Source organism: Miniopterus natalensis, chromosome 11, assembly GCF_054644295.1.
Source record: "Miniopterus natalensis isolate mMinNat1 chromosome 11, mMinNat1.hap1, whole genome shotgun sequence".
Classification (NCBI taxonomy): domain Eukaryota; kingdom Metazoa; phylum Chordata; class Mammalia; order Chiroptera; family Miniopteridae; genus Miniopterus; species Miniopterus natalensis.
In genome coordinates, this window is record NC_142091.1 from 74,847,688 (window position 1) to 74,862,978 (window position 15,291).

Below are 15,291 nucleotides of genomic sequence, written 5' to 3' on the forward strand. Positions count from 1 at the left end.
CTCTGCCTCTGGACTCACAGCTCATGAGCGTATCTGGGAGAGGCCAGAGGCACAAAAAGGAAGCGAAATTCAGTTAATTTTGCGGCATTTGCAGCTCCGGTGGAAAGGCTGGGCACAGAAAAGGAATCCAATGACTAAAATTGGATTTGGGGATTATCGGTGGCAGCCAGCCAGTTGCTAGACGCTGCCCGCAGACCGGCCAGCCATTTAGAGGAGAGCTCGCAGAGAAAGACGGCAGTTTTAAAGGTCTAAGCAGAAGGGCGCCCGCGAAATGTTAACCCCTCATCTCATGGGCACGGAGTGGAGACAAAAACCACGCGGGGCCGTCGTCTTTCCTGGGTGAACGCGCACACAGGTCACTCAGGAGTAAGTTTAACGTCACGATTAAAGACTTTTGACCTTAAAATAAAGGGGTGGGGGGGATTCCCCCGCTTTACCCCTATTATTTTCGGAGCCACACCTCCTAACTTTGGCGAGCAACACACCTAACGGGTTTGAAGAGCGTTGGTGGCAATGAGCAAACGTTACCCCTTCGCCGCTAACAAATGACCCTTTCAAAGAGTTAGGAAAAGAAAAGCCCATCGCAGGCTCGCGGAGCTGCGAGCAGCAGCGGCCGCGCGGCGCTCTGAAGGCAGCCATGACATCCCGCCTCCGTCCCAGACCCCGCGCCGCGGACCAACTTTCCACACACGTTTTAAGCTTCTGGACTAAATGCACTCTGACCCAACGAGGTATTGTTCTCCTCAGAAAAGACCTGTTTTCCCACGAAACCGAATTGTTTTTTATTCCCCGCCCCCCCCGCCCCTTCCTCAAAAGCCTGCGTCTTGGAAGGTCCCGGGCGGCGCGGGGCCTGCTCCACGAGACTTGGCTGGCACCCCACGGGCGTCCGCGAAAGGGGGTTTCCCGGCCCCGAGCCCCCGCCCGCCCGCCCGCGTCACCTGACCGGCCAGCGCCGGCCACGTCCCCCGGCCCGCCCGCCCGCCCGCCACCGACCTGATGACACTGATGTGAAACTGGTCCTCGCGAAGGCTCCGCCAGGCGCCCGGCAGGAACTCTTTGCACCACAGGTAGGCCCTGCGCCGCGTCCGGGGCTCGGGCTGCTCCTCGGCCGGCGGCAGCGGCGGCGGCGGCGGCGGCAGCGGCAGCGGCGGCGGCGGCGGCGGGGGCAGCGCCAGCGGCGGCTGCCGGCCGCCCAGCTGCTTGGACTCGAGGTCGCTGGCGGCGTCGCGCTGCTGCCCCACGCCGGGCGCCGGGGTGGCGCTGCCGCCGCCGCAGCTCAGCAGCAGCCCGAGCGGCGAGGGCTCCGCCTCGCCCCCGTTGCAGAACTTGGTCTTCATGCCAGGCAGGCGGCGGAGGAGGCGCGGGCGGCCGAAGCGCGAGAAGGCGAGGCTCAGGGTCCGGCCGGGCGCGGAGGCCGCTGGCCGGCTCGCACACGGGCCGGCCGGCGGGCGGCGGGGGCGGCGGCGGCGGTTGGGGGCGCGCCGAGCTGGGACCGGTAGGCGGCGGCGGCGGCGGCTGGGAGGCGGCGAGCGGCGCGTGGTGGCGGCGGAGCTCGGCTGGTGGTGCTGGCCGCGGAGCTCGCTCCTATACCGCCGCACGCGAAGCTCCGCCCGCGTCACTGCCCGCCCTCGAGCTCGCCGCTGATTGGCCGCCGCCCGCTGGCCCTGCGCGTCACAACCGCCACCGCCCTCGACACGCCGCTTTCCCATTGGCTACGGCGCCGCCCCCGCCCGGGGCTCTGCGGCCGCGGGGGGCGGGCCCGGCGCGTCGAGCTGGCGGCGGGGTTCGTGGGGATGGAGAGAAGCGAGCGAGGCACCGGGTCTCCCGAGAGGGGGTCGCGGCCGGGGCGGGGGCGGGGGCGTCGGGGGCGGCTTCTGAGCCTGGGGTTCGGGCTCTGGGCTTGGGCGCCGAAATTTTCCTTGCACCCACTCGTGCCCCCGGGACCTCAGAGGCCGGGGCCGGGCGGGGTCAGGCGGGAAGCTGATGCCCCGCGGCCGGCTTCTCTTTCCGCCTGACCTTGGGACGCGGCACCGGGACCCGCAGCAGCGTGGGTGTGTTTTTTAAAAACGTTTCTCGGCGCCGGCTCCGCTGTCCGCGAGGCGCGGACACGCCCCTTCCGAGCGGGAGGCAGGACCGGCGCCCAGTCGGAAACCGAGGCCCGAAACGGGGGGCAGCAGGGCCTAGCTGCAGGCCGCTCGCCTCCGGGGCCGCGGGGTCGGGGGCGCCGGGGACGCCGGGGCCCAGGCGCTCGGGGGGCGGGCGGGGCCGACTGCGCCGCCCGCAGCTCGAGCCGAAGGTGAGCGCCTCGGGGCCGCCGGCTTTGTGGCCGCCGCCCCGCCCAGCCCCGCGCGGGAGGCGGCCGCGTGACCGCGACTCACGCACCTTTGCCCGCGGTGGGGGGCCAGGGCCCCCGCCCCCGTTTGCCTCGCCGTCCTCGACGACCCCGCCGCCCCATTCCTTTCTGGAAGTGGGGGGGCGGGGGTACAGATAAATAGAAAGATTCCAGGTTCTCTGTTACGGGATGTGAGCTGGGACAAGATGTTCCCCCGGCTGCTTCGGAAATTCAGCGCCCGGCGCGCAGGAAATGGCTGCTTTGTCGGAACTTCCCAGTCTCCTCCCGCGAAAACCTTTTTTAGGTCGTGTTTACTTGGCTGAACTTGGTGGGAGGAAAATGGTCTCGCCGAACAAAAGGATTATAATGCAAGGGGGCTTCTCGTTACACGGCCGTGGAGCTGCGCCTGGACTTTGCACTGCACGGAGCCAGGAGCCGCAACTGGATGTTTGGAAAGCTGGGAAATCAAGGTCTCCCGTCTGGCCAATTAGATAAGGTAGCCAAGGACTTGGTCTAAAAATACCGGCCTGCAGGGAGGTGGGGCCTGTCCGGAGCCTGCCCTTCCATTGTACCCTGGCACCAGGCTGGTCATCTCAGAGGAATGCTGGAAATCCGGGCAGGAGGAAGGGACACTAGAGGCAGGGCTGGGCCTCTCTCATCTGAAAGAGCCTGTTCTGCTGTCTGCTGGTTTGGGCTGTTTATAGAGCCCACAGGCACCTTTATGGGTGCGCAGTTGCCTGTGGGAGTGAGAGGTTAACCTCATTAAAGATGCTGGAAAAGTTTTATCCGTAATTGCTTCCATTCCATTTAATAGATGCGGCGGCTGAGTGCCTTGGGGGGCCGAAGTCCTAGGCCAAGGGAGGGGCAAGGCAGGTGCTCTGGCTCCTTGGGGTGAAGAGCACTGTTTCCACGAGGGTGCAGAACTTCCCTCCCCTACGGTCAGCCTGCTGCTGGGGCCAAGCCACCAAGGCTGAGACTGAGAAAGCTCTGCATATAGTAATGCTAAACTATTAGGTTTTACATGAAAAAAGACAATTCTGCCTGTGGAAGTGGGGGGGGGGCTCCCCAGGGGGTGTTTGAGCAGGGTTTGAAAGGCTGAAAAGGAATTCACCGGGTAGTCTAGAGCCTCCTGTTTACCTCTGCAACATCTGCGAGGATGTATAATTAGGGCAAGGCCTGGAACACCGGAGGTCCTCAGGAAAAGTGCCAGACGTATACTGTTTTTCCAAAAGGAGAAACCCAGAGCCGTAAATATGCTTAGGACTCAAGCTAGCGACCCCATTCCCAAGACTTTGTCCCAAGAAAAGTCATCGGAAGCAAAACGCATCCTGCAGAAAAACTGCCTGTTCCACGTCATCTCAAACTGGAGAAAACTGGAAGTAACCTACATGCTGGGCCCACATGTTGATGTATCTGACGGAAGTTCAACGTGGCCAGGTTGAAGTTGGTAGGAAGGATTCATTTTCCACACATTTCTTGAGTGCTAGCCGAGGAGCTCAGCATCACTGTGTCCATGAAATAACATCCAACCTATAAAAAAAATAAAGACTTTGCCCTGGCCAGGTAGCTCATTTGGTTAGAGCATCGTCCCAGCTAAGCCAAGGTTGCAGGTTTGATACCCAGTCGGGGCACATACAAGAATCAACCAATGAATGCATAAATGAGTGGAACAACAAAATTGATGTTTCTCCCTCTCCCTCTAAGAACCAATCAATAAATAAACTAAGAATTCATTTGAGCCAAATATTTGAGGACATGCCAGAAATAAGATGTCATCCAATTGAGAAAATGCTCCAGAGAATGGCAGCTTTGCAGCTCCTTTTATACATTAGATCAAAGAAAACGTGAGGAGGGCTCCATGAACTCTGTTGGTGGTAGGCTGAGGGGGCGGGAGAAAGCAAAGCGGGGAAACCTCTAGGACTGGATAACAGGTAAAAGGGGGAGTCACTTTTCCACTGGTGGGTACAGGGTGGATGACACTGAACACAGCACCCAGAGATGATCTGTGGGCAACAAGGTGACAGTGAGGATTCCGTGGCCTGTGCTCTGGTGCAGGTGGCTGTGCCCTGAGGGGTCTGAAAAAGAAAATTTGGCAATTCAAAGGTGTATTATCCCAGATGCACGAGAACAGTGGACAGGCTCACTTAAGGTGAAGATTAGCCTTTGCTATGGAAGCTATAGGCCCAAACGAGACTACCCCACATGGCCTACCCAGTGAGGGGTTTGTGATCAGACCACCCTTTGGGTCCTTGAGCTTGCCAGGCCTGCCAGATAGCCCCCTGAACTTGTCAGGTCTACTGTGTTGCCTGCATTTCCTTCACAATTGGATAGTGAGGAAGACAGCCATGCCTGGCTCCTGCTCCAATCTAGAATGACAACACTGCCCACCCCACCGCTAGCCTCTCCCTCTCCCCTCACCCTCCTTTTTTGTTTATTGTGTATTGTCTGCCTCCTCCCCCCCAGACTGCAACCTCCAGGAGACTGGGGACTTAGTTCACCACCACAGTGCCCAGCAGGCCCTAATGTTTGTAGACACTCAGAAACATTTGCGGAATGGATGACTTTGGGCTGAGCATCAGTTTCCCTGACTGTAAAGTGGGGATTATAATCCCCAGGGTGCAGGGCTGTGGTGAGGGGTGTAGGAGAGGATGTGTGCAGTGCCTGCAGGAAGCCCCGTGTTGCTATTACGCACTGCGTGGCGTAGCACCCGCCAGCTGCTGGCATTTGGTGATGAATATCGCACACACTTGTAGCAACTCAGCCTAGGAGGCCGATGTTGTGTAAGAAAGTAATTGAAACTGGAGTGTGCATTCTGATCACCAGAATGTCAACATTTGGGAGGGAGTGGACAAGTCTTGGAAGAAAATTTGCTATGGCAGGTACTGGAGCTGGGGAGAGGGTGCTCCATAGCAAAGCTTTTCTTCCAGGACATAAGAAAAAAAATTCTTAAAGCTCTTTGATTGATTCTGAATTCTGAGAGCAGACACAGAGGATGCGGGCGATGGGCCTCAGGAAAGAGGAGGAGAGGAGAGGTTGGGAAGTCCCAGTCCAGTCCCTGGCATTCCTGCAGACTGGTTCCTTTGGTCTGGCCCAAGGGCATCTCCAGGGCCACTGGGAAGACCAGGGCCTCCACCAGGGTATAGAAGGGTCCATCCATGGGTTGCAGTCCTGCGATCAACTCCAGCTACAAGGCCTGTTCTGGGGAAGGGCTTTGTGAGTCTGCCAACCCCCAAATGGAGGGGCCACTTGTTCTGTACTGGGACAGAGGAGGCCCTGTGCCCAGCCCTTACCCATATTCAGCATTTTGAACATTCACGACCAGCAGTGAGGTGAGTGTCATTAGCACTGCATCCCCCACGTGAGCAGGCTGAACTTCACCAGGAGGTGAAACCGTTTGTCCACAGCAGGCAGCTAGTAAGGGCAGAACCCTGGGACCCGCCAGGGCTCCTCCCTCTGAATGCAGGGAGCCTGTCCTTCTGCACCAAAAGCATATTTGGTCGCAGAAGCACTAGATGCTTGACCCAGTGGGGGTGCACTAAGGGGCTGGGGAACAGAGCCCAGCTGGGTGCTCACCACCCCCTCCCAGGCTGCACCCAGGACCAGGTGCCCTACTTTAGTTCTGAGCCTTAAAATATTGATGTGAGCGCAGAGAGGCCAACAGGCTGAAACCCTGCATAGTAAGGATCTGGTTACAGCTCTGCAGCAGAGTGACATGGATCTGGCCCCATCACAGAGCCCAGGCTTGGCCCTACCCCAGGATCCAGCTAGAGACGGAGCAGGCCCAGCAGCTTCCGGATGTCCCTGAGCCCAAGCCTGGTCTCAGTTGGTGGCCTCCTTCTACCATGTACCCAGCCTCGGTGCCTCAGGGTCACAGGTGGGGCCTGAAAGCAGGTGTCTTGTGAATGCCCACAAGTCTTGTGTGGTGGGTGGATGGGCCAGGCCCTTCCCGCACCCCCCATTGGCAGGGAGCATTAAGGGGAAACACCTGCGCTTGGAGCCTGTGCCTCTACCTGCTGTGTGACCTTTGAGGAAAGAATGAAGAAATAACATGAAGTTGCTATATTACTAAATTACTACAGTCAGGAAGGCTGAGGTATGAGGAAGCCATTCCATTCTTGCTTTATCTGGCCCGGGAAATTGAACTTGAATTTCTCAGCTGTGCATCAGTGCCTGGAGATACATATAAATCCCAGAGATAACCCCGCGAAGAACGCAGGAAAGAATGTTCACGTGTCCAGACCACCAGTCGTCTGGGGGGGTCATCTTCTCCGACCAGCCCAGAGGCTAAGTGTTATAGAAATAGATTTGTGTGTGTATTAGAGTCAGGAATATAAGTTTGATGTGTGTATTAGATTTGAAATAAGTAACTTCATCTTGTGTGACCGAGTGTAATTGTGAGGCCTGCGTGCCACGATAAGATGAACACTTTGTAGCCCTGGCTTCCAAGCAGGCCCGCGCTCTGTAGGACCCTGATAAGACACACTGAAGACGCACCACACCTTCAACCCAGCTGTTAAAAGCAGCGGCTTTTCGGCCACATCTTTGGATGCTTGTCTGCCCTCCACAGACTTCATGAACCCCAGCTCCGGGAAAGCTGATCCTGCCTCGCTCTGCCCTGCACCTCTCCAGGAGAACTTCCAGAGGGCTGCAGTGACCGGCGCCGTCGGGCCGCACCCCAGACCTCGTGTGTGTCTTTCAGCGGATCCTCCGGGTGGCCTGCTGGTGCCGAGAACCATTGGGAACTGGTAAATAAACCCTGTGTGATTTGCTTTATGTTTGTCTCTGTCTCCCTTCTTGAAACTTGAATTATTGGCCCGGTCTTATTGAATTAAAGTGTCTCTCGACCCTCACGGTGGTATAGCCACGTATTGGGAGTTAGACCACCTGCGTTTACGTCTCCAGAGAAACTGGGACAGTTTGGCGTAGTCGGCAGGATTGTGCCAAAGAATTGGCAAGTATACGCAGGCCTCACAATTACACTCGGTCACACAAGATGAAGTTACTTACTTCAAATCTAATACACACATCAAACTTATATTCCTGACTCTAATACACACACAAATCTATTTCTATAACACTAAGAATGCAGGACTGGTTGTCCTTGTGGATGGAAAAGGGACCACAGACTAAACCCAACAAGCTCAGGGGAGGCCCGCAGGGCGGCCTTCAAACTCAGGGGCCGAAGCTAACCACACCGGATGGTCTGAAATGAAAACTTTCTACCTAAAAGCGGGTCATGGCAGTTATCTTGTCCTTGGCCCATATCTTCCCTGACAAAGGTCAGCCTTTACCTAAACTGAGCCTGTCTATTGCCTTTTTGCATCTACGATAACATGCCTTTGGAATGTCAGCATAATCCCCTTTTATTCCCGGACCCCTCGGCACAACCAAAGCACCAGAGCAGAGACCGCAAATCCCTTCATTGCTATTGTGTTAATTATTGGCTGTTAACTATCCTGTACTCACAAATGTAAAAGAAATATATGCCTATTCCTTTTACTTTTTATCTGGTCCCAGAGATCTCCCCCGCTTGCTTTCTCGCGCCTCCCTAATCTGTCACCAATGGATTTCATGGAACTCCCTACATTTCCCCCTTTGATTATAAAATAAGTGGTAAAACTGCCATTTTCCAGAGCATTTTCTCAATCCTTTGAGATTTTGCTTCCCGGCAATTGTCGTCAGTTTGGCTCAAATAAACCCATAAAAATTCTCTACAGGTTTGAACGTTTCTTATGCTGACATTCTCATTTTTACTGTAAAAACTCAGTTTTTCTTTCTTCTTCAGAACGCTCTTCTACCTAGATGTGTTTCCTGTTTGCAAAAGCTAAGACCCTTGAATAAATCTTTGCTGTTTTTAATTTTAGCAAAGCCTCCTGATTCCTTTATGCTCCTCAACACCTTGGACAAGTCACCTGCCTCTAAGCGCCATGGAGAAAATTGTTCCGATGCTACAGGGTTGTTTCACTACAGCACTGAAAGCAGTGGGGAGAGTGTTGGGCATAGTCAGGGCCCAGCTGTGCCCTGCTGGTTGTTAGCTGAATTCTCAGAGGCCGGAAGAGAGCAAATGTCGCCTGTCGCCTGTCGTTAGGGAGGGTGGCCTGCAGCACCTCAGCCCAGCGACCCCGGGAGCAGAGCCTGCAGCAGGGCTGGTGCTGGGGGCTCCCTGAGGCCTACCAGGGCCTCGGCCCTTTTCTATTCTTGCAGGCCCCTGGTACTTTCAAAAACGAAGAAATACCTCATCAGGATGGTCAAAACTGGGGCATATTTGAAACACTTCACACACATGCAGACGATCCCAAACAAGCTCATTTTCCTGTTCACAGCTAATAGTGGGAGGGGTGTGGTATGAAGAACACTTTCCAAGCCCCATCCTGTGTCTCTGATAGTCTGATTGTCCTTCTTTAGAGATGACAGCAAAAATCTAGATCTGAGGCCCTAGGGGCATACGAGGCCCTGCTGTCCCCCGAGGAAAACCCTGGGCAATGGCCGCTCATCTACTAGACGTGACTCCTAGGGCCCCCCAGCGCACATTTCCTGGGTCCCCATAGCCTACGTTTTAAAGCAGACCTTCCAAACTCACTTTCCAAATTGGGTGAAAACTTGTCCTGTGGTTTTGTGCCCTACATGCATTACCTATGTGATGCCATGTATTTATTAAAAGATCCTAGTTACACCCCGGCCCGGTGGCTCAGCTGGCTGGAGTGTCGTTCCAAACACCAAAAGGTTGTGGGTTCGATTCCCAGTCATGGCACATACTGGGTTGTGAGTTTGATTCCTGGTCAGGGTACATATGGGAGGCAACCTACTAATATTTCTCTCTCTCTAAAAACCAATAAAAACATATCCTGGGGTGAAGGTTAAAAATAATAAATAAATAAAATATCCCAGTTTTGAGGGAGGTCAGTCACATCACTCGCGCCTCGGGGATGAGACTCTGGGCTGGGAGTCAAGACACGTTGGCTGAGGCGCTGCACCCCTCGGTCAGCCCCGGGCCCTGTGAGCCTGCATTCCGCTTGCCCAGGGTGCCATGGTTGCTGCGGGGCCATCCCTGATCCCCATCCTTCCAAGCCAGGGTATGACTGCTACCTCTTGGGGGGGGTCTCTCACCTCTCCTAGGGGCCCTTTCCATCCCTAGCCTGATGCCCCTAGGCCTGTCCCCACCCCCTTTTAGTGACAACATGGAAACCAGGGTTATCCCCCTACTCCACCTGGGGCCTGGAGAAGCCACTCAGGTCGGTGGGGCCCCACTGGTGACCTTCTGTGACTTTGGCCTGCCCCAGAGCTTCTCAGAATGCCATCTGACAAGGCAAAGGGGAGATATGGAGGCAGGGAGTGGGGAGGGGAGTGAGAGAGAAAGGGGAAGGTGACTTTGGAAGATCTGCCAGGTTCTGGGAGGCTGTGGCCTGACTTTCCCCTCGCAGCCCCACTGTCCTGGGGAGAAGGAATCTGGCCCGACAGGATTCCTGTGCCTCTCCCCTCTCTGTGACTGGCTGGAGTGGGCTCAGGGAACAGCAGGGGGGAGTCAGGAGAGATAAGGGGGAAGTGAACAGCGCCTGCTCAGGGAGGGGGCCTGGGCCCCACACCTCCCTCCGCAGCAGGACCTCTAGGGAGCATCCCAGCTTGACCACCATCAACTGCCGGGCCTCCCTACTCTACAAATTCGTTTCACCCACCATCCACCGCTTGGAACTTTGTGGGAGTCTCCCCCCCTAAACATTCTGCTGGGCGCAGCTAACAGCATTCCCAGTTTCCTTCCAAAGGCTCGATGAAGCTGCTTTTGCAATTAGAGCTTATAATATTCACGGTGGACTGAACAACAAGGAGCCGCGGGAAGCTGGGAGCCGCTAGCCAAGCCGGATCAGCAGGGGCTCCGGGAAGCCAGGCCTCCCCAGAGGCCGGGACCTGCACGGCCCGCCCCCGAGGGCCGAGAGTCCCCCCTCTGCTGCCCTGGCCGCCTGCATCCATCACCCCTGAGCCTCTCTTCGGCCTTCAGGCCCTGCACATCAGAGGTGTGCAGTGAAGGCTTAAGCGAACGAATAAATGGACTGAGGTCACGGCTCCTGAGGCCTGAGTTCTAATCCCAGTACCACCACTTATTCAATATTTGGTGCTGGACAGGTGATTATTTTCTCGTGCCTCTGTTCCTTCAGATGGCTGCTAGAAGGATTCATTAAAAACCAGAATTCAACTGAGTAAAGGTGCAGCTCTGATTGGCTTTATTAAGGGATTTGAGGGCAAGCGTGAAGAAACGAAATGGAGTCGCTACAGTCAAGCTACAAAAATCAGAGTGGGCTGAAGCGTGAGGGAAAATGCTTTTATTTAACCAGCCCAGGGACTTGAACTTTTCGTTGTGGGGTAATGCTTGCAGATCTATAAACCTGTGAGCGAAAGGGGGCAACACAGTCGACCTGACAGACACAGGGGGCTGCTTGGCAGGCCCGACAAGCTCAGTGACCGAAAGTCACACAGGATGGCCTGATCACAGATTCCTCACTGGGCCGGTCGTGGCAGGTAGTCGCACCCGGGCCTATAGCTTCCTTAGCAAAACTCGAGCTTCACCTGAAGTGAGCCTGTCCACTGTTCTCGTGCATCTGGGATAACACACCTTTGAAATGTCAGAGTAATTTTCTTTTCCAGGCCCCTCAGGGCACAGCCACCTGCACCAGAGCACAGGCCACGGAATCCTCACTGTCACCTTGTTGCCCACAGACCATCGCTAAGCACTGTAAGTGTTCAGTGTTAACCACCCTGCACCCACCAGTGGAAAAGTGACTCCCCCTTTTACCTGTTATCCATGCCTAGAGGTTTCCCCGCTTTGCTTTCTCCCACCCCCTCAGCCTACCACTCACGTTTTCTTTGATCTAAAGTATAAAAGGAGCTGCAAAGCTGCCATCTCTGGAGCATTTTCTCAGTCGGGTGAGATCTTGCTTCAGGCACGTCCTCAAAAATTTGTGCTCAAATAAATTCTTTCTTTTTTTTTTTTTTCTTTCCTGCACAGGCTCCTGTAATAGGGGAACTTATATTATTATTATTATTTTAAATATATCTTTATTGATTTCAGAGAGAGGAAGGGAGAGGGAGAGAGAGAGAGATAGAAACATCAATGATGACAGAGTCATTGATTAGCTGCAGCCCGCAACCCAGGCATGTGCCCTGACCGGGAATCGAACCCCGATCTCCTGGATCCTAGGTCGACGCTCAACCGCTGAGCTACGCCCAGCCGGGCAATATATTATTATTTTTTTTAGGAGAACTCCTACAGCCATTGATTGTACAGAAGCGTTTCTCAGTCCCCTTTTCTCCCCACTTAAGAAACTGGACTACACGTGGACAGGGCTGATGAAGCCCGGGGCGCAGGTACCCACGCGGCTGCTGGACCCCTCAGGGAGCACAGGGGCAGATGGGGGGGGCACGTGCCCGCAGGCCTGCCCCGGGGAAGGCGGCCCGGGCTCTCCTGGCTGCAGGGCCCCCCAGGGGCGCCGTCGGGCTCCTGAGCTTGCTGGGACGTTGGCCCCGTGTCCTTGTCTTTTCCATTCCGGGTCTTGCTGTCGCTGAGCTGCCCCTTCTTTTCTTTCTCCAGTTACAGTTTCCATTCAATGTTCTCCTGCATTCGCGTCAGCTGCGCCGCTCTGACCCGCGATGCCGTCCTGGCTGCTTCCCGGCCTGGTAAAGCTCCGGGTTCCCACGCCGATGGATCCCGTCCCCGCAGTGGCCAGATGTGGGTAACCGGCGCCGGGCCCTGGGTGGGGCGCATTCCCAGCGGGAGTGAAGCGTGTCCCCGGAGGCCTGTCGCGCCGAGGGGGGCGAGGAGTCGATGCCCTTTCTGAAGAGCCTCCCTCCAGATCTTTCTCTCCCGGGCAATGCCCTCGATTGCTTCTGAGCTGATACCACCCCCTGCGCAGGGGAGGGAGGTAATGGTCACCGGCACGCTCCTCGCCCGCCTGACCTTCCCGCAGGGGTTCCAGGGCAGACACCCCGCGCCCCACCTCCGGCTGTATGTCGCCAGGCCGGCCTGTCTTTGAGGGGCATAGCCATGGGGCTTGGGGGGCCACGGGGAGCTCAGTGTTACTCTCAGCTGAGCTGTCCTTGGTTTGGGCAACTCAGACTCCGCCACGTGATAGTGCTGGCACCGGGCTAAGTGGCTTAAAGAGTGTTCCTGAGCCCTCCGCAGGTGATCGAGACACTCGCCGGGGTTGGCGGGATTCCTGGCGGGCGCTCCCCGAGATGCTGGCGCCGGCAGGCACTTAGCTCCGTGGGAGTGACCTCTTACAAATCTTCCCTCAGCCCAACAAGCCAAGCTGTGGCGACATCCCAGCGGCCTCCTTAGGGGGGCCAGGCCCTGCAGCGCCTTCTTTGTTTGAAGAGGCCGCAACCCTCTCCGCTCAGCTCTCCACCGACTTCCTTACCCAAAGAAAGACATCCAATCCGACCCAACACAAAGGTCCTTTTTTATTTGTTTTCTTCATCAAAAAAGTTGACCAGAAAAGTTGGGAAATACTAAAAGGAAAAAAGAAAATCCTGTCTGGCAGAGGTCGTGTGGCTTGGTGAGTTGGGTGTCATCCCGGGCACTAAACGGTTGCTGGTTCAGTTCCTGGTCGGGGCACATGCCTGGTTTGCGGGCTTGATCCCCGGTCTGGGGGTGGGGGACAGCCGACTGATGTTTCCCTCTTGCATCGATGTTCCTCTCTCCCCCTTCTCCCTTCCTCTCTCTCTAAAAATCAATAAAAATATTACAAAAAAAAACAACAACTGTTGGTTCTGTGGGTCTATGGTTTTTAGTTCCATTTTCTTATTTATTTTTGATTGATTTTGAGAGAGAGAGGAAGGGAGAGAGAGAAACATCTGTTTGTTGTTCCACTTATTTATGCATCCATTGGTTGATTCTTATAAAAAATATATATCTTTATTGATTTCAGAGAGAGGAGGGGAGAGGGAGAGAGAGAGCGAAACATCAATGATGAGAGTTGCCATTGATCGGCTGCCTCCTGCATGCCCCCTGCTGCGGATCGAGCCCACAACCCGGGGCATGTGCCCTGACTGGGAATCGAACCACGATCTCCTGGATCCTAGACTGAGCCACACCGGCCGGGCTCCATTGGTTGATTCTTGTATGTGCTGTGACCCCGGGATCGAACATGCAACCTTGGTTTATCATGACAGCACTCTAACCAGCTGAGGCACCCGGCCAGGGCTTTGTGTCATTTACTTTGTTTCCTCGTTTGGAACACGCGGAGGTGAGGCCTGCCTCACGGGGCTACTGGGAGACATCAAGGTAACACGGAACATTTAAGCCCAGCGCCTACACTTAGGTGACAGCTGACAATTAGTTATTATTATTATTCCCATTAGCAGATGAGAAAGTGAGGCTCAAAGAGGTGACTTCATTTGCTCCAAATCACACAGCCAGGAGGTGGCTGGGTGTGGATTCAAACCCAGGAGCATGAGACCTCGGACTCCTATGTATCTCAGGCTGTGCCTCAGGCCTTGCCACACTCAGCAAGCCCCGTGTGAGTCAGGGTCCCATGGAAGGTGCGGCTGGATGAAGGCAGGGGTGGCCGCCAGCCCGTCTCCACTCTTTCCTGGGGCTTCCTGCCAAATGGAACAGCGATCGGCCACAGCCTAGGCCTGTAGCCCTGTGGTCTGAGCAGGGCCTTGCCAGCCCTGGCACTTCAGAAGTCAGAGCCAGCTGTTGACAGAAGCTTGGAGCAGGGCAATGCCTAGATTTGGGTCACACAGCAAATCAGTGAGCAGACTGGCTTCTGGTCTGACCTCTGACCGCTGGTCTCCCAGCCCCCAACAGTAGTAGGTGTCAAAGGCCCAGAGGATGGACGATGGATCTGGGCTGCGGGCTGAGGCACTTGGGGTTGTAAAGTCTGGTCCAACCCAGCCTCCTCCCTTGGTGGCCTCGCCCTGGGATGGCAAGAAGGTGGACAACAGCTCCAGGCTCATGCCCACCCCGGTGGGGAGAGTTCCCCTGGCCTCGGGGTCCTGAAGTTGCCCAGCTTGATCATATGTCCATCCCTGGATGGTCACAGTGCCTGGGGGGTGCCCTCTGATTGGCCCGCCCTACTGTCAGGCTGGGGTGGCTGGGGAGGCAGGTCCACCCAGAGCCGCGTGGACTGGGAACAGAGAAGTGGCCTCTCCCAAAGAAGGGGACTAGCCTCCAGGAGGTGGACACATGGAATTACCACGACAAGGGAGCCACGGCCCAAGCCTGTCACCAATTCCAGCCCTGCTGATGGTGGCTGTCCTCTCTTGACATCGTTGGCCACAGGTGGACTTCGGAGGTGGCAGCAGGGACATGCTGGGGGTACCAGCCTCGGGGGAAGGGATGTTCTCTTGAGGGAGGGAAGTGTTCATTCTCCCCTCACACAAGCACAGGGCCCAGGCCAGCCTCTGGCTCGGGGTTTCCACCAGTAGCCCAGGTTGGGGGCTTAGCAGAAGCTCATCAAATGCCAGCACCGCGCTGAGCCCATTAAAGCCAACATCTCGTCTAATCCTCACCAAAGCCCCATGAGCACCCATTTCACAGACGAAGAAACTGAGGCTCAGAAGACAAGCATCTCGGCCAGCAAGCAGCTGAGCTCCGGCTCCAACCCGGGTCTGCCCAACCCCAGCGCCTGCGTTCCGGGGCTCCTCCACCCACCCCTCTGTATTTCCTTCTTGAATTGTCACCGATATACTGTTACAGCAGGGCTGCTTTAGTTGTAAAACAAGGTGGTGTCAGGTCAAGGGCCACGTCCGAGGCCTCAGCTCTCAGCCCAGGGAAGAGGCTGTGGTGAGCGAGTGAGCGAGTCACCGGACACAGTGACAAGGTGGTAGCATCTTTGCTTCTGAGGTGCCTGGAGGGCTGCAGGCCCCTCCCCACCTCCATGGCCCAACTTCTCCCTTAAAACCCAGCTCAGACCTGGCCAGTTTGTCTCAGTGGTTAGAGCATCAGCCCATGGACTGAAGGGTCC

The 15,291-nt window shown here is 56.1% G+C and overlaps 1 protein-coding gene across 3 annotated transcripts in view; it reads right to left on the reverse strand.

Moving 5' to 3' along the window:
* CHKA (choline kinase alpha) overlaps window positions 1-1,446 on the reverse strand; it is a 40,471-nt gene extending 39,025 nt beyond the window's left edge. For all 3 annotated transcript variants that reach the window (XM_087822046.1, XM_087822045.1, XM_087822047.1), the window contains exon 1: window positions 994-1,446. In XM_087822046.1, coding sequence (XP_087678172.1) covers window positions 994-1,337 — 344 coding nt within the window. In that variant the 5' untranslated portion in view covers window positions 1,338-1,446. The remainder of the gene's footprint in view (window positions 1-993) is intronic.
* Window positions 1,447-15,291: the final 13,845 nt, after the last annotated feature.